The sequence below is a fragment of the Micropterus dolomieu genome, linkage group LG08, assembly GCF_021292245.1.
Source record: "Micropterus dolomieu isolate WLL.071019.BEF.003 ecotype Adirondacks linkage group LG08, ASM2129224v1, whole genome shotgun sequence".
NCBI classification, from domain to species: Eukaryota; Metazoa; Chordata; class Actinopteri; order Centrarchiformes; family Centrarchidae; genus Micropterus; species Micropterus dolomieu.
The window spans coordinates 11993724-12011276 of NC_060157.1; the positions used below are offsets into that span (position 1 = coordinate 11993724).

The window sequence follows — 17553 nt, forward strand, 5'->3', positions numbered from 1 at the left end:
ATGCAAGATTCTTCATCTGCAATACATTGAAATATTCTGTCATTCTGATGATCAGAAAGTCTTCACCCTACCAATGAAAATGTGATAGTATTGTTAATAAATGCTTACACACATGATGTAATAATAGATGTAATAATAGATGTAATGGGGGGGCGTGTCCTATATCAACACTGTTCCAACTGACACATCACTAATGACACAAGTTTCATTGCCAGGTGCGTTTAGGCCTCAATTAGTGGGCGTGGTTTAAAGTCACCTGAGGACTTTTATAAATTGTTTCTGGTCGCTAGATTTTATACACAATTGTCCTGAATATTTTCTAGCCATGAGTTCAGCAAAGCCCTACATTGGCTGTAAAATAGGGTTAATTTCAAAAGCCCAAAATCGCTATGAGGGGATTTTGTATACAATTGATAAAGTGAACTCCACAGTGGTGCTGGCAAAAGGTGAGTGGTAGGCTATAGGCTTATGCATGTCCAAAAATAGCCAAGGTGCTTTTTGCTGAGTTGTTTGTAGACAAGAAAAGTGAGTGCCACTCTGTTAGCTTCATCAAACATTTTATTTCGACTAGTCAAATGTTTTGGAACGGAGGGACGACCCGCTGACAGACCAACACCACCTAAAGATGATATCTATGAGTACATCACTTTCCGGGGAAATGATATTAAGGATATCACGCTGTGTGAACCTCCAAGATCTCACCATGGCCTACCCCCAGACCCTGCAATAATACAGGTACCCAAGAACAGCATGGTTCTCACCCCACTTTAGAGAACCTAAAATGAACAAAGTAAATGAAGACCTAGGTAATGTGTGGACTTGCTTAAATGCCTCTTGTTCAGTCATCCAGTGCAGGCTCTTCAGGAATCTACTCCGCTCATGGTGGATCACTTAGCCCAGTAAAAGTACCTGCCTACAACCAGCTAGCTGCCAGCTCTCTACTTAACCAACAGTATGCTGCAGCTCTTGGCCTTGGTAAGTTGAACATATTTGTGTCTAGTAAATGGACCGTATAGCCATACCCTTAGTGTAGCAGGATACTTTTGATGTAGGTTGTTTTCATACAGCAGTATTTGGTTGTGTTCTTCAAACAGGGCCTATACTTCCAGGCCTAAATGTTAGAAAGGGGCCCATGGTGGAGAAGGCTGTTCAAACCCTTCATGTGGAAATATCTGGCCAGAGGAGAGGTTTGACTGCATCCCCGGAGAGGGAGCAGCAATGGGAGAGAAGGAGGCCCCAGAGGACCAGAGGAGGGAGTTTGCAGGGCAGAAGGGGCACTGGAGCCACCAGTAAGCATAGAATTACAATGATAGGCAAAAATCTGAAAGTGCTTTAACAGTCTTGAAACACTTCACAAACTGTTTGGAATGGTCCAGGGAGTCCTACTTTATCCATCTTTGCAATTGAAGTCAATCATGAGTACGTGTAAATGTCTTTTAAATTTTAAAGTGAGGTCAGCCCCAACTGTGCATAGTGCTCGGCAGGACACTTGGCAGCAGAATAATGAAAACAGGTCACCACCCAGAAGAAAAGGTAATTGTGAAACATTCAGGTTTTTAAAACTGAATATCTTTTTCTGAATATAAATAACAAGTTCTCAAATTCAATGTTTGGGTTGTTGTGTTTGTGTGGTGTTTTTTTTTTATTTTTTTTATTCCTTTTAGGAGCGCGGAGACGCAGAAACCGTAATAGAGGCCAGCTGTTGGTGGCGACTGTTCCATCTGCCATCCTTAAGTTTGACACAGACTTTGATTTTGATTCCTCAAATGCACAGTTTATTAAGGAGGAGCTGGAGAGGGAGGTGCAGGACAGGATGAATGTGAAAGGTTAGTTCATCAGCTCGTGACCACAAATTGTTTTAACTAAATTAAATGACACTTAAGGCCCACACTTTCTTTAAATCTCACTATATCATACTAAAACAAAGTTAACTATAGCCTACTCTGCAGGTAATCTCTAAATCCACTAAATTGTCAGCAGTAGCAAGATAGTCAGTCTATCTTGGAATTGTTCACCATTGTGGCATGACTGCACTCTTTCATGACTTCATGTTATCTGTCTTAATACACGTGTGCAATGACTGTTTCCATTTTGGCATGTGCTTGTAATCTATAAATAAGCTTGAAATCGGGAATAGGTCAAGTGAGACTTCAAAAACCAACTTGCATGTTTGTCTGCAGATGGAAATCATGAGGTAGCGAAAGAAAAAAAGGAATTGCAGTCGACTGCAGAGGATGATCACTTTGGACCAAAATGCTACTATGACAAAACGAAGTCTTTCTTTGACAACATCTCTTCTGATAAGAAGTTCAGGTGGGGGGGTGGTATGTGTGATCCTGAATATTCAAATACTAGTTTCTCCTGTATTTAGAGCTAGAGGTTTACAGGCTTGTGCCTCTTTCTGTGTCAACCAACGATTTCAGGCTAACATGGGCAGAGGAGCGGAAGCGCAATCTGGAGACATTTGGGGTCCCTGGACGGTTCCTGAGGGGCCAAGGCTTCAGAGGTGGATATACTGGACGAAGAGGACGGGGCACTCTTTCTTCTTACAGTACTTCTTATGTATAACAAATGGGATATTGTGTGTTACCCATAATGAAGATTAAGATCCGCAAAAGCCGCTCTGTTGGTGCTGTATGAAGAAGGATCCTTTCTTTAGTCACTCTCCCTAAGGCAGTTGTCCTAACCCCATATTGCCAGGATTATGTTTGGCCACATTTTGAGTTTAGATGCATGGCTCACTAAATGGTCCACTGACTTATTTATTTTTTTTTCAATTACATAGGAAGTGAATGTTAAGCTTCTGTTTTGTTTTCTGCTACTTGAAAGAATTCTGCTCAAAAAATGTATTTGTTTCATATTTAAAGTACCTGGCTTTGCCTCTTGGGCGAAGGTACTCATCATAATTTGTACACTTATGTCATGAACAAATGTTGTAAATATTATCAACATGAAATGAACTAAACCTAAATGTATGTTTAAAAAAAAAAAAAAGGTGAAATCGTGTTCACTGCTTTATTCTGTGGTATTGAAGCATCAAGCCAGATTGATATAAATAAACTGGGAATTGCTGATGATGGCCATCCTAATGTGTAGATAGCCTTATTGTTGGCCAGTATCAGTGTTTTATGGATATTACTCATTGTCTTAAAGAGCACGTGTTTTTCTTCAATATGCTGCAACACCTTTAGATGTGTCGTGTGCACCTGATGTGCATGGCGATATTGTTACAAATATGGACGTCAGGTGAGCTGAGACGCCGAGCATTTCCTCCCGAGGTTACAGGCAAGGCTGCACGCGACTTATCTAAGGTGTTGCAGCACGTTGAATAACAATTTAAACGTTAGTTTTATTTTTTTTCCCTGACGGTGCCAAAAACAACTTTCACAACTGCTCCTCCTGTTATTTTGCTCACCGAGCAGCGTGTGGAGTGATTGGCTGTCATGAATCAAAGGATACCCGGTTTACAGCGAGAGAAAGTGGTAGGCTACTCACTGTCTGGGTTGTACCAAAAACTGAGGGATTTCCCCTTTCATGTCAAAGTTGATTATCCATGTCATTAATTGCATGCAGGCCATAAATGATGAGCCTACTTTCACCAAGAACCCACGTTTAATTACACAAAGAGAAATTAGGTATTTTCTTATTTGTCTTCCTTTATGGACCAAAGCGCAGTGTCAATACCCCCATTTCTTGGTAATGGATAAACTATGTAACCAAATAGAGGGCTGCGCTCAAGATAATAAATATTAGAATAAAAGAAGCTCTTTTATTTCCCATATGTTAAAATGTCGGTGGCATTTTCATCGGCGCGCCCCAGGAGTAAAGGGGAGGTGACACAGCAAACGATTCAAAAGGTAAGAAATCTTGATGCGTCGCTGCGTTTAAACATTCTAGTCTAGATGGGAGTGTGCGGTTCTCAGCCAGTGCAGAGAAAGTAACCTGTGGTGAATAGCAGAATAAATGGCAACTGGTATTGTAACGTTACAGTCATCTGAAGGTGCGAACCAAACAAAGCCATGACGGGTGATGTAGGCGACCGCTTTTACATGCTCAACACTGGCTGGAGCTGTTTCCTAGTGATGCTGTCATTGTGGCTGCTTCTTCCTGACGAATGATGAATATTGTTTATGCACGTGAAATGTAGATATCGGCTTTACATTTAGTAATAGTTTCCAAGATTTTTTAAAAAGGAGAACGCCATTACTGGGGTTTATTAGTTGTAGGTGCAGGCAGCGCCCCATTACGTTTTAATGTTTATTATGGACACCCGCGTTGTTGCACAAACATATAGCCTATGAGCATCCACTGAGAAAGAGCCATGGTAGATGGAGGGAAACTCGGCAACACATGACAACCCTGAGCACTGTTCTCCTCAGACTGCCGATGCTTTCATCCTTGACTGAACAGTTTATGAGGATGTTGGTTATAAAAAAAAATAAAAGCCACCTATCCTAAGACAGGGATTTTCAAACTATGTCCTACATAAAGACTGTGAGAGGCTTCTGCTTCATTTGGCCCCATTATGAAAAAACTGACCCAGAAAACATGTTCTGAGAATACAGGACCTCACTGCAATGTCTTAAAAGAGCCTATTGTAGTGTCTAATACACCATGCACTGTGACTTGAGATAATTTGAGCTGAAGTTTTTTGGTTGTCTCTCAAAGATGCTGGATGAAAATCATCATTTAATACAATGTATAATGGATTACCAAAGCAAAGGCAAGACAGCTGAGTGCACACAGTAAGTGTTCTCTTTTTTTGTATCTCTGACTGATGCCTTGTAAATGTCTTATTACAGCAAAAGTGAATAAATAAAGCTATGTTTTATTTCCCCTTTTTGACAGGTATCAGCAGATCCTGCACAGAAATCTTGTTTACTTGGCCACAATAGCAGACTCCAATCAGAACATGCAGTCACTACTACCTGCAGTGAGTCCTTCATGAGGTTTCAGGGACAAGTAACAGAGTAGTTTTCTCATCAGATTTATTCTACTCCTGCTGTCCCATCACTTCCCTCACCTTCTCTCTTTTTTTAAATGTAAATATTCATAATAAATCCATTTTGAAAACATATTCTTTGGGTAGACTAAAGTTATTCTATATGGCACAGAAGTAGACATTCACGTCAATATAAAATAGGATCATGAGGACTTGAAAGGCAGCAATTAGAATGCTTTCAATTATTATTTTAATTGATTTACTGTATTTTTTACTTTCTAGCCTCCTACTCCCAACATGTCCATGGGTCCTGGAGGGATGGGCCAGAGTGGGGGACATGCTCCAAGCAACCTCAATGATAACATAGCACCAGGACTGCCCCCGACGTCTATGATGCAGAGCCAAATGAGCAATGGTGAGATGTTAACAGAGATGGGCATTTTACAGATAAACTCTGGCCCACTTGAACTTTATTTTCTACACAAACCCAGACGTGGTGTGCTAACAAGCTCCATTTGTCCATCCCTTGTCTTGAGTGCTCGTCTGATCCTGACTTTGCTGCATGTTTGTGCTGCCGATATAAAACCAAGTTTTGTCTTATTTATTGTCTCCTGCAAGTTTCTGTGGCCTTATGTTCAACTATGGTCTGATTGTCAGATTTGTTTGCAGCCATCGCAACTTTTTCTTTCTTTCTGTTTCTAATTCCTTTCTACACACACCATAAACACTCATTACTCACTCCATGTACAACCATGCAAGCTTCCTGTTAAGATGAACTGAATGTGGGCCCATGATTGGCATGCTATGGCACCACATGGGAACACGTGCTGGCTGCTCTGACTGTGCGTGTGTGTCGTCAGGCCCCAGCCATGCCCCCATGCAGCAGCAGTCTGGTCAGGTGCACTCGGCTATTCCCTCCGCATCCCTCAGCCTGCCTGCCAGCAGCTACGGTAGCTCAGCTTCAGCCTCCGGTTACAGCCACGCCTTGCCCTCCTCCCAGGGTAGCATGATCCAGGGCCCAGGGCCTGGCTATGGCTCTTCCTCTTCTTCCTCCACATCCTCCTCTTCTTCCTCCTCCTCCCGCAGCAACCTCAACATGCAGTCAAACCAAGGTGAGCCAGGTGTAGAGGAGCCTAATCATCGGGAATTGGTCCATTTTTATGGAAAGGAATACTTGCAGGCAAATGAACTGGACACACCAAAACACTTAATTATCAGTCACTATGCTAAAGATGCAAGATTCCTCATTTGTTTCTATTTTGTTATTTGAGCAAGGTTTGGCACTCAGAGGAAGGGAGTGATGAAAGTAATAGTGTTTTAAGTGTTTAGGGCGAGCTAGAAAGCATATGGTAAATAGTTGATTTCTGAATTACCTCTGAATGTTATCATGAAAGACGCTAACTTGATCTTGCTTAAAACATTTGCTCACGTGCAAATCTGCATTCATCAGTTTTTAAATTCCCTCCTAGTCCATTGTAATCATCAAAATAAGCAAACACATTCAGTTCATCAGAGGGGTGTCCTGCCTCCTCCCTTCTTCTTTCTGCTCCAGGTTTTATCTCTCCTAATCTCTGACTCCTGACCCTGAAATGCAGCCCTCCCTTCCTTGGATGTTGATGTGGATTTAGTGTACCTCTGTTTATGCACTGACCACTGGCTTTGTTTACATATATATTTCAGAACAGTATCTTTAAAGCATCTCTTCAAAGGGATTTTTTCTTTAACAGACCTCTGACTGCTATGGAACCATTTTGGCATTACCTTGTGCCCCTGTTGCCATGGACTTCTTTCTACATTTGTTTATTTGTCAGTTTAATTATGCACATTTCTGTCTGAGTTCTGAGAATGCTGTGTATGCTAATCCCGGTATGTGCATTGAGTGAGTCTGTGTATATTAATGTTTGAGATCTCTCCCCCCCCTTCATAATCCCACCTCCTTTCCAGTCACCATGATGCACCAACAATCTGCCACTCCACACTACTCCTCAGCCCAGGCTGGGGGCCAACATTATCAGGGACAGCAGGCCATGGGCATGATGGGTCAGGGCAGTCAAGGAAACAGTATGATGTCTCAGAGGCCCATGGGATCCTACCGCTCCTCACAACAAGGTAGGTGGTAAGACTTCTTCATACTAGTTTGTTGTGGCAATGTGCTCAGTGAGTTTGTTTGTGTGCTAAAATACATAGATGAATGTGTGAGTAGATCTTGGAACTGTCTGGACTGAAATGGTCACCGGGTTTCCATTTAAGTGAGGCTCTGGATGACAGTGTCACATTTTCCAGACTGATGGAATTGCCTCACATTTTAGTGCATGCATTGTATTAGTTCTTGCTTACAAATATCATAAACCGGGAGCGGTAGGTCTGCAAATTAGTCCATCCCAGACTTCCAACTTTAAGAAAGAGACTGGAGATATATCAGTTGTGTTACATTAGATAGCTGTCTCTGTAAATCACTTAACTTGTGCTGTGTCAGCATGTGCCTAATAATAGCTCCAACATGTCCTGTTATGTCTTTTGAAGGGTGTAGACTAGGCACGTAACTCAGATATGTAAGAAGGATGGGATACTGTTTCCAGGGCAACAGGCCATGGTTGTAAGTCCTCATCCACTCTGTACACTATTATACTTGCATGAATGGGTGAAATATTTCCAGACAGAACTGTATTATAGAGTTGTTGTGTCTATAGTTAAGTCGGGTGACACGCTCACCAGTCATTGGTCATGAGGCTGTTGCTATGGGCCCATATATCAATTGTGGCTTCTTGGGCATGTTAGGAGTTGACAGACATGTTGCTATGAAAATGTTTGGCTATTGTTGCAGAAATTAAGATGAAAATGTTTTTTATGCTACAGTTCATCTCTGTATTAAGAAACTTGTCGATTGTGTTTTGCAAAGGAGACTAGACTGTGCAAGGCTCTTTATGTTCTGTTGGTTTTCTGAGTTTGTTAGATAAAATTGATAGGTAAAGGCAAGGAGTGGAATCTGGAGTTTCTGCACACCACCACCAGGCAGAGATCAGATTCTCCCTGATAACTGGCTTTCTCATTTTCTCCCCAAAAATTTCATCTCATATAATTTGTCATGGAATTATTCTTTGCAATTGCCCCACTTTAATTACTGTTTCCAATATGTGGGTTGGCCCTGAATAGCTTCCTTCATATTATTATTTCAACCTCTCGAAAATCATCACCATTGAAATTCTACAGTGTATTAGTTAAACTTAAGTTCAAAATTCAAATTCACATGTTAATTTACACTGTTCATAACCATAATAATAACCTCATAACTAAATGACAGCTCCCGAATCTGTTATAATCTTTTCTTTGTGTCTTTCATTATTCTTAATACACACATATTCTCACACACACACACACACACACACACACACACACACACACACACCTCTTCAGGCTATCTCAATGACCCAAGTGTCCTGGCACAGCCCCTTTAGTCTCCAACTCAGCAGCCAACCGGTCCAACCAATTGTTTAATCAATCGTGGTGTCGCCTGTCTTGCAGGATCTGCACAGCAGTACATGGGACAAGACGAGTTCTACGGAGAGCAGTATGGACACACTCAGAGCTCCAGCGAGCCCATAAACCAGCAATATTACCCTGATGGTAATCATGCACATCCATAAACTTCATACACACAGCTCTCAAACACACAAACCCCCATTATAGGTCATGCCATTTCCTTTTACCACCATCCCACAGGCCTGAGCCAGATTTACTGCAGGGCTAAAGCTTCTTCCTCCCAGTCATCGTCTTTTCCTCTTAATGTGGGAGATGAAAAGTATTTGTTTTAAATAGCAAAAGACTGACTTTGGTCTCAGTTCTCTTTCCTCCCAGTGTGTCTGTGTCCATACTGTCCCCTTTGGTGTGCCGAAATTTCAGATTTCAGAGAGTGCTTTAGGAGTGTGTTGAGGAGAGAGTGCAAACTTCCTCCAGGGTGTTTCTTTGTGCTTTGTGCATTATATTGAAGTGGGAAGCCTTGTTGTTGTTGTGCTCGTAATTTTGTCATTGCACAAGTATTATCAATGTTTTGGCTTCGAACTGCGAATAATGACTTCTCTTCTATGTGTAAGTGGGGTTTGCCTTTGCAGAGGAGTTTTTGCATGTGTTGAATCGTGTTCTCTGCAGGTCATGGGGAGTACTCGTATCAACAGTCTTCATATGGTGAGCAAGGCTATGACAGGTCCTTTGATGAATCTTCACAGCATTATTATGAAGGAGGTAACAGCTATTCACTTTGTAAACCTTGTGTTTTAGATATACAGTATTTCACTGCACCTTCACAACCTCAGTTTGTCTAAATGTGGCCAACTGAAGATATAAGTACTGCCTCACAATAGCTGACATGTGTACCTGTGTATCTATACCTCCAGGTAACTCTCAGTACAGTCAACAGCAGGCCCAGTATCAGCAGGGCTCTGGCCAGCAACAGCCCTTCAGCCAGCAACAGTACTCCTCTCAACAAGGCTACAGCGGACAGCCACAGGGATACGGTTAGAACAACCCATAAAACCTATTGTGTGCATTCACATGAACATAAACTCACACACAAAACAAATTAACTGAATGTAAGCCCTCTGCTACAGGTCCTGGCCAGGGTGGATCATCCCAGTACTCTCAGTATCAGCAGGGTCAAAGCCAACAGTATGGCTCCTACCGTTCCTCCCAGGGAGGTCCTGGAGCGCAGACGCAGAGGCCCTATGCCTATGAACAGGTATGTCAAATTAGATTATCTCTGACTCTCTGAAACTGGCTTTCTGACAGTGACGACTTTAACATATAGAAAAATATGTATATAATCCCTAATGAATGTTTAATTTGGCTGGAATTCACCAGTTCATTTTGTATTTTTAAAAGTATTTGTATTAATAATTTAGTAAGAAATGACTTTAAACTTTTGCTTGCTACAACTGCTAATGTATGCTGACGTAGCACAGTATATGTTAGGGCACACACAAGTGCATTTTTTCCAGTAGCTTGAGGCATAAATACACAGGGACCTTTACAGTGAACTGTAATAATTCATAATCTCAGACATTTTTTGTTTCTTGTTTTTCAAATCAAACTCTTACATGATATCAAACATCAGGAAAGCTGATGCATGGAGGAATAATAGGTTAACTTTATACTTTTGTACCGTGTCTGCCTCAGAAGCAACAGAAAAGAAATGATGTATGAAATGCAATCTAATCTCTCTGTGTAAATAATTTTACATTGCAGGGTCAGTATGGGAATTATCAGCAATAAGATGCCACATTATTTTCCTGTTGGAAGAAATGAAAAAAGGAAGGGTTCAACAGTGACACGCTGGCTCAGCTGTGGATTAGAAGATCTGGCTTTATCATATTCATTATCCTCTCATTAATCATCAATGTAGCTAAGAATAGATAATCTTGTCAAATGTGACGCTTTCCTCATCTGTTTTGCTCGCTACAGGGGGTAAAGTGCTACTGGTCACCCTACGAAAAGTCAGGGTGCTTGTGGAATCAAGACAGTTAATGTAAACCTTCCACATGGACTGAAAAGGGTGCTAAAAGGGAGCAGTAAAGTCATCAGATGAGCCTCAGCAAATTGCTTGTATCCTTCCTTTTCTTTTTCTGTCTTTGCTTTCACTTGCCTTTAACCTATACCCTGCTTTTATTTTATTTTGCAAGCCTCTTGTTTTATTTTTCAGAGAAGGTCCGTGGTTTGTGAGACTTTGGCTATAAAAAGCACATTAGCCTTAAAGGTAGTTTTCCTTGATAATTAACTAATAGATTAGGTCCATCTCTTGCTTTAATTCCTGGTAGAGACACTGTTTTATCTCACGATAAGGGACATTAATTTATGAAGGTGAAAACTTTGGTCCTTGAACCTGACTTGATCAGGGGATTTGTCTGTGTTGGTCAAACTGTAATGTGTTGCTGTGTGGTCTAACATTATGTGTTTTCACTTTCTTCATATGTCTTACTGAGGTAATAGACACAATAGATAGCTGACTGATCCAGACTTAAAAGTGTGTATCATTGTCCATGTTAATCATACATCGTGGTAGTATTTTTGACACTTTATTTCCAGTGGCATTACGCTGCATAGACATATCGTTATTGTGCAGAGTTAAGAGGGGTTACACTACTCTGATGCTATTTAGTGATGATTTTACATATAAGAAACACATCACCACTTTGTCTGCACTTTATTTTGCAGTGACAGTGTATGTATTGTCTGATATTTTGTATTGTAGTACAATTCAGGCTATTTTAACAAATGATCCTCAAAAAGCCAAAGTAACACAGGAACAGAACAGTTACGTGTCCTGCACGTCTACTTCAATAAGTGCAATACACTCAGTCGGTCATGTTGAGGTTGGTTCTGATGGTGATCTCACACTGTATATCTTTATTTGTAGTTTCTTGACATATATTAAAGGCAAAGGCTAGGGCCGGTTTGTCTAATATTATTAAAGCTGGGGTAGGTAAGGTTGGATACACTTGATTTTAACAGTATCCAAAAGAATCCCACCCCTTCCCTTCAGACCTCCCTTCAAAGGCACTCAACACATTTTCATGCACAATGGGCAGAGTTCGTGCAGGTAGACAGGATTGACCGTGCTTATCACAGTTCTGTGACAGCCACAGATACCGGATTTTCTTCTAACTTTTATGTCAGGGCATTTGATGTATTGATTGCTGTCGGGATGTAAAGAGAATTTCAACAAACAAAAAAATGCCTCTGAAATAAATTGCCTACCCCAGCTTTAAGCATTATGTTGCAGGCTTCAACTGAAAGGTCATCTTTTAATGAAAATTATTTTCTGTATTTATGTGTCTTATTGACAGATAATGTGAAGTCTTTTACCACAAACATAAAGCTTACTACTTTAATGTTCTTTTTTTCAGTGAAAACTTTTAGCATCATCTTTTGTATTAGATGAAAAAAAATGTTAAAAATAAGACAAGTGTTATAGAGGAGGTATACAAGGGTTATAGAAGGTACACTTTTAGATAAGTGTAGATGTCGTAAAAGCACACTTGCCTTATTCTTTCTATCTATAGATAGATAGATCTATCTATCTATCTATCTATCTATCTATCTATCTATCTATCTATCAGTGTTGGGAAGGTTACTTTGCAAATCTAATAAGTTACCGATAACAAGTTACCCAATTTAAAATGTAATAGTATTGTAACTATTTCAATTACTTGATTAAAGTAATGTAACTTATTACATTTACTTTTTGATTACTTTTCAACTGTTAACTATTTTGAAAAGACAGTTTGTGAGGCGCTGCAAATTCAAACATGAGAACCAATCAAAAGCATCGGAATAGCATCAAACTTTACTAGATGGCTGGGGCTGGAAATGGCAAAGGAAGACAATGTGCACATGAAAAACATGCAACCACAACAAAATTAATATTATTCAACTTATAGCCTAGCTTTTTACTGAAAATATTCAGATGTAACCCCCAGTGTAATCATGAACCTTTTCAAAAGTAACTCGAATTTAACTATACATTTTCCCCAGGTAACTGTAATCCATTACAGTTACATTTATTTTGTAATTAAATTACGTAACTAAATTACATGTACATACTTACTCCCCAACACTGCTATCTATCTATCTATCTATCTATCTATCTATCTATCTATCTATCTATCTATCATTACAAAATGGGCATATACTGTATTGTATTGTTTATTTATTTAAAAGAAGTCAGACGACACCTCTGGTTATTTCACTAATTGCTGTTATTTTTACAGTTTGAGCAGTAAGGATTATTAGTGTGACTGAGGGTCGAGCTTTGCAGTATATTCTGTATTAACTTAACTTACTGTATCTCAGAGGGGTAAAATAACACAATAGTTGCAGTCATTTTGCAGGGTTAATCAAGAATGGGAGATACCTGGCTGTCAAACAGCTAAATAACTATGTACCACTCAACAGTGACAATCACATTCTTCTCTATAATACATTGAATTTGTATCAGTGTTTTATTTTACTGTGATCTGTATGACAAGTCTTTACCAGTTCTGTCTATGTAGTGTGTCTTCACTGATCTGGGTGGTACGCCTTGTTTGTGTGTGTGTGTGTGTGTGTGTGTGTGTGTGTGTGTGTGTGTGTGTGCGTACGTGCGTACGTGCGTACGTGCGTGCGTGTGTGTGTGTGTGTGTGAGAGAGAGAGAGAGAGAGAGAGAGAGAGAATCAATGTTGGTGTGCATAATCCAAATATGAATGTTATCTACTTATATATTGTAAGACTGCATTGCCTGATCTTTTCTGCTGTCTTTTGTTACTGTTTGTTATATAAAAATAAACTGACCTTCACCTTTTTTTTCTCTGTATTTGTGTATTTGTTAAGGAAATATCAGAAGTCACACATCAATATAATAATGATATTATTATTATCATTCTGTAGTTAGTAGATATAGATAGATATTGACAATGTGGATACTGCTTAAAGTATTGTCTGTTTTCAGGCCATTTGTGTATTGATTAGAGGTGTTTAAATTCCTGTAAATGCAGATGGGTTGTAGTGAATGGGATTTAGTCAATGCAGAAATTGGCATTTCTGTTACTGCCCAATAGAATATGCAACAAAACAAAAATCTGTAGTTTTTAAGTAACCTTTTCTGCCTCTGAGAAGTGTTCAGACTTTTATTAGGCTATATAAAGTATCACAGATGTAGTTCTATTAATGAACATATTAATAAGGATATAAAAATATGTTAGGCTTGTTAGTAGCAGCACAGCATCTTTTTTTCTTTTGTGTACCTTAACACACATTCCAGCACAGAAGGTGGCAGTAGAGGTCCAAAACGCAACAGTAAAGACTCCGTAATTAACAATCGCATATACACAGTCCCTTCACGGCTTCCGTAGTTGTTAGGTATACAGTGTTACGCGTACTCTGCCTCATCTAGTTAATGTGTTATTGGAAATGCTTAAACGATTATACAAGAAATTCGTGAATTGACATAGCCAGCTGTTTGTCAGTTATTTTCCTGACAAATCCCTTATTGCTCGCTACTAACGTGTGTATGTGGCGAGCGGTCGAGGTGACATTGTCAAACTGTTGTTAGCTAACGTTGCTTCAGAAACGTAACTAAGTTAAAGTAAAATCTGTCGAACGGCACAATGTTGGCAATGTTGTGGAGAGTTAAAAGCCTTCGGCTGCTCTCTCCAGACATACTTTTAGGATATATGTTAGGACAAGAGGTTAGCAGAAACTGTTTGAGCTTGTTCAGTCACAGTTCTCCGAGACCAGCAGCGTTGAAACGGAAAGTCAGCGGTGTCAGAGATGTCAGCACCTCCTGCACGCTGTGCGCTAAAGTCCGAGGAAGCCCTAAGAAGAGAGAGCTGTCAGAAAAGAAGCTGGTATGTGTTTTAACTAGATAGGTGTATGTTATTACTCTTTCACAACATAGTGTTTTTAACTGAACTAACTGTACCATGGATATAAACGGAGAAGAAATTAAAAGTAAGTAAAAACATCTGTGTTGGTGTATAGTTTTAAGATGCTTCTTGTTTTTAACATCTAAAATAGCTAACGTTAACTGGTGCCATATTCAAGCATTGCTTGACAAACGTACCCGAGGTTAGGATGGAGTCAGTCCACAACTTTATACGTGTGTGGAGTCTCTCTGTTAGCAAAAGTAATTGTTCCAAGACAATTTTATCTTTATCCCTCAAGTTGCCTTCAAAGCAAAGAAAAATGTCTTCTTGAAGTTGGAACATGAAAGAACAGATGGTCAATAGTTAAATGATACCCACCATGTTTTACTAGAAATATTACCTGCAAAATGTTAAAAGAAAACCAGTGTCACTGACATATTTATCATCACTTAACTAAATCCTAATCCAAACTAAATGTTATGTCAATTTGCTATGAAAGGATGCCCATAATCAGCTCCCTAGGGGAAGAGTTACATCAAGTATGATATCTGATGAATCTACAGCTGATCTGGTGACACATCCCTTACGAAAGCATTAAAAATATTAAATAATCTTTGTGTAATCCATCCTAGTGTTCTGTTGATGACTCGCAAACTATCAGTGTTGCTTGACGCGTGGATTAGCCGGCTGTCTATTTATTTCTTGATTTGACCCTTTAGACATGCCACTTTGTAGACCATCGGCGTGTGAAGCTGGTGGCTGGGTCAGGCGGTAAAGGGGCCTGCAGCTTTCACAGTGAGCCCCGGAAAGAGTGGGGCGGACCGGATGGTGGCAATGGGGGTGATGGAGGAAACATCATTATCAAGGGTAAGTTGATTGTCCACCTGGTTCAAGGAATGTGTACAGAAAACTAGTCTGTTTGCCGTGTATATTCTGCAATTTCTCTATCCTGTTTTTAGACACCACACATGAATTATATTTGAAGTTCAGGACTACCCACCCGACCGGCTAGAACATAATTAGATTTTGTTTTGAATCATGAACAATTAGGAATTTCTTTTACCAATAATTGGTTTTAAAAACACAGTCTCCTACAGAGCTTGCTCTATATTGCATCATGGGGAAATGTGCTTCAGTCTATATTCCTTATTTGTGTGCTTTCAGCTGACCGCTTTGTCAAATCATTGGCGCAAGTAGTTCCGGTTTATAAAGGAGAGGATGGGAAATCAGGGGGCAATAAGAATTGTTACGGCAGGAATGGCAGCCCAACCTATATTCGTGTGAGTCCAAGTGTTTGATTATAAATAATGAATACTTTTGTCTCTAGCATAAATTACTGCCTAACCTTGCCGTTGATGTTTTTCCATTTTGAAGGTACCGTTAGGCACTTTGGTGAAGGAACAGGGAACGACAGTAGTGGACCTTTCTGAGCATGGTCAGGAGTACCTGGCTGTATTTGGAGGGACTGGTGGGAAGGGGAATCGATTCTTTCTGACTAATGAGAATCGTGCCCCAATGACAGCAACCCCAGGAATTGAGGGCCAAGAGAGGGTCCTTCAGCTAGAACTCCGCACAATGGCTCATGCAGGACTGGTGAGAAAAAGCTTGAAAAATAAAATTGGCATATTGCTTCTTAAAACCATGTAATGAACTGATCTTTATCCCATCAGGTGGGGTTTCCTAATGCTGGGAAGTCATCATTGTTGAGAGCCATCTCCAATGCCAGGCCTGCTGTGGCTGCTTACCCTTTTACAACACTCAACCCACATGTAGGAATTGTCAAGTACAGGGATCATGAACAAGTTGCAGGTAGTTGATTTTAAGCAAATCACTAGTATATTGTAGAATTATGTAATTAAATAGTATTTTATAACTGGATGGTTTTCAGCTGCCCACCCCCAGTATAACTTAGATGTTCCACTTGTATCCTTGCTCTATGTAGTGGCTGACATCCCAGGCATCATTCGAGGGGCCCATCTAAATCGAGGTCTGGGCATCTCTTTTCTGCGTCACATAGAGCGGTGTCGTTTCCTCCTCTTTGTTCTGGACCTGTCGACACCAGAGCCCTGGAACCAGCTCCAGCACTTGCATTATGAACTGGATCAGTATGAGCCTGGTCTGTCTCAGCGGCCTCAGGCCATCATAGCAAATAAAATGGATGTTCTTGAGGCCTCGGAGAAGCTGGAGACTCTAAGGAGCCTCGTCACCCAGCGGGTCATCCCCGTGTCGGCTCTCACAGGACAGAACACAGAGGAGCTCATCCTCCACCTCAGAGAGCTGTATGATGGCTACCTCCAAGGAGAAGGTTGTGGGGAAGGCAAACCCACTAGGTGGTAGCAGAAACTATTTTCTCTTACTCTACTGATATTTCCATGATCCATACTGATACCAAAGATTTACAGTGTATTTAAATTGCTTAATAAATATATAAAAAAAACAATTGCAGCATATTGCTCAACACACAGAATTATATTTTGGATTTCTTACCTTTAATGTAGCTTTTCAAAGGTGACGTATTACATATTAAGAGTAGACAGTACATTTTTAAATGTTAGGATTAACAAATGCCCTTCTAGGGTCACCCCGTGAAGACAAATACATCATTAAAATCCAGTCAATAGAAGGATATTGGTGTACACAAAGATACCAAAGATGATTTTGAGAAAAAGTGTGGGGATAAGATTGATGGGTAAAACGCCATATAAGCATACAAGTTTCTTCTAAGCTTTACTTGAATTATTATGATGCATTTTGATAAGTTATTTGTTAGGACCACCACTTGGTAATGACATTGAACATAATTCCTAAATAAACCAGCAGGGGGCATATGTCTCAAAGATAAATTATATTTTTAATTGAGCCTTTTAGTAAATAAAGCTCCACAGAGTCCAAATGATTACATTGGTGGGTCCCTTATTCAATCACCATCAGAAATTCAGTGGTCATTGGAGAACTAGGAGACTAGCACCAATTTAAATTAATGCAGCAAGCTGGTTTACAAGTAAAATAGAAGCAAACTGGTGCTTGGGCATTGGATGTCTACGGGTGGTATCTTTGTTTGAGGCTGAAACAATTCAACAGAAGTAGAGTGATGTACAACTGCACTCTGACCCCATGTCACTGTTTTCTTTGTGTACAGCAGGTTTTGAATATTGACTGGGTACTGCTGCTGCTCTTATCTCGATTCTCTGCCTACATAAGCACAGTGACTCAGATGT

General features: G+C 40.1%; 3 protein-coding genes across 4 annotated transcripts; all 3 read left to right on the forward strand.

Moving 5' to 3' along the window:
• Positions 1-208: 208 nt before the first annotated feature.
• On the forward strand, positions 209-3083 carry lsm14b (LSM family member 14B). Of its 2 annotated transcripts, none has more exons than XM_046055879.1 (8): positions 209-446; positions 572-735; positions 843-975; positions 1095-1289; positions 1450-1533; positions 1665-1826; positions 2181-2324; positions 2424-2557. In XM_046055879.1, the coding sequence occupies exons 1-8, from the start codon at positions 326-328 to the stop codon at positions 2426-2428; spliced, it is 1008 nt and encodes a 335-aa protein (XP_045911835.1). In that variant the 5' UTR covers positions 209-325; the 3' UTR covers positions 2429-2557. The 2 variants fall into 2 exon arrangements, with proteins under 2 accessions (XP_045911835.1, XP_045911834.1); XM_046055878.1 differs by having other exon boundaries at positions 215-446; positions 2181-2313; positions 2424-3083.
• Positions 3084-3231: 148 nt separating this feature from the next.
• LOC123974886 (calcium-responsive transactivator-like) lies at positions 3232-10207 on the forward strand. Its single transcript, XM_046055877.1, has 11 exons — positions 3232-3857; positions 4669-4745; positions 4849-4933; positions 5225-5357; positions 5803-6054; positions 6887-7051; positions 8465-8566; positions 9089-9181; positions 9334-9453; positions 9547-9674; positions 10181-10207. Exons 1-11 carry the CDS (start codon positions 3789-3791, stop codon positions 10205-10207), a joined length of 1251 nt encoding a protein of 416 aa, XP_045911833.1. The 5' UTR covers positions 3232-3788.
• Positions 10208-13817: 3610 nt separating this feature from the next.
• On the forward strand, positions 13818-16775 carry mtg2 (mitochondrial ribosome-associated GTPase 2). Its single transcript, XM_046056489.1, has 6 exons — positions 13818-14317; positions 15055-15202; positions 15500-15615; positions 15710-15928; positions 16006-16144; positions 16278-16775. Exons 1-6 carry the CDS (start codon positions 14078-14080, stop codon positions 16670-16672), a joined length of 1257 nt encoding a protein of 418 aa, XP_045912445.1. The 5' UTR covers positions 13818-14077; the 3' UTR covers positions 16673-16775.
• The last annotated feature ends 778 nt before the right edge of the window (positions 16776-17553 follow it).

Coding starts and splice junctions, on each gene's coding strand:
- LOC123974886 (XM_046055877.1), top strand. CDS start 3,789: ATGTCGGTGGCATTTTCATCGGCGCGCCCCAGGAGTAAAGGGGAGGTG. Junction 5,358..5,802: donor GCAGAGCCAAATGAGCAATG/GTGAGATGTTAA, acceptor GTGTGTCGTCAG/GCCCCAGCCATGCCCCCATG. Junction 9,182..9,333: donor ACAGCATTATTATGAAGGAG/GTAACAGCTATT, acceptor CTATACCTCCAG/GTAACTCTCAGTACAGTCAA.
- mtg2 (XM_046056489.1), top strand. CDS start 14,078: ATGTTGGCAATGTTGTGGAGAGTTAAAAGCCTTCGGCTGCTCTCTCCA. Junction 15,616..15,709: donor GCAGCCCAACCTATATTCGT/GTGAGTCCAAGT, acceptor TCCATTTTGAAG/GTACCGTTAGGCACTTTGGT. Junction 15,929..16,005: donor CAATGGCTCATGCAGGACTG/GTGAGAAAAAGC, acceptor TTATCCCATCAG/GTGGGGTTTCCTAATGCTGG.
- lsm14b (XM_046055878.1), top strand. CDS start 326: ATGAGTTCAGCAAAGCCCTACATTGGCTGTAAAATAGGGTTAATTTCA. Junction 447..571: donor CACAGTGGTGCTGGCAAAAG/GTGAGTGGTAGG, acceptor TATTTCGACTAG/TCAAATGTTTTGGAACGGAG. Junction 2,314..2,423: donor TCTTCTGATAAGAAGTTCAG/GTGGGGGGGTGG, acceptor CAACGATTTCAG/GCTAACATGGGCAGAGGAGC.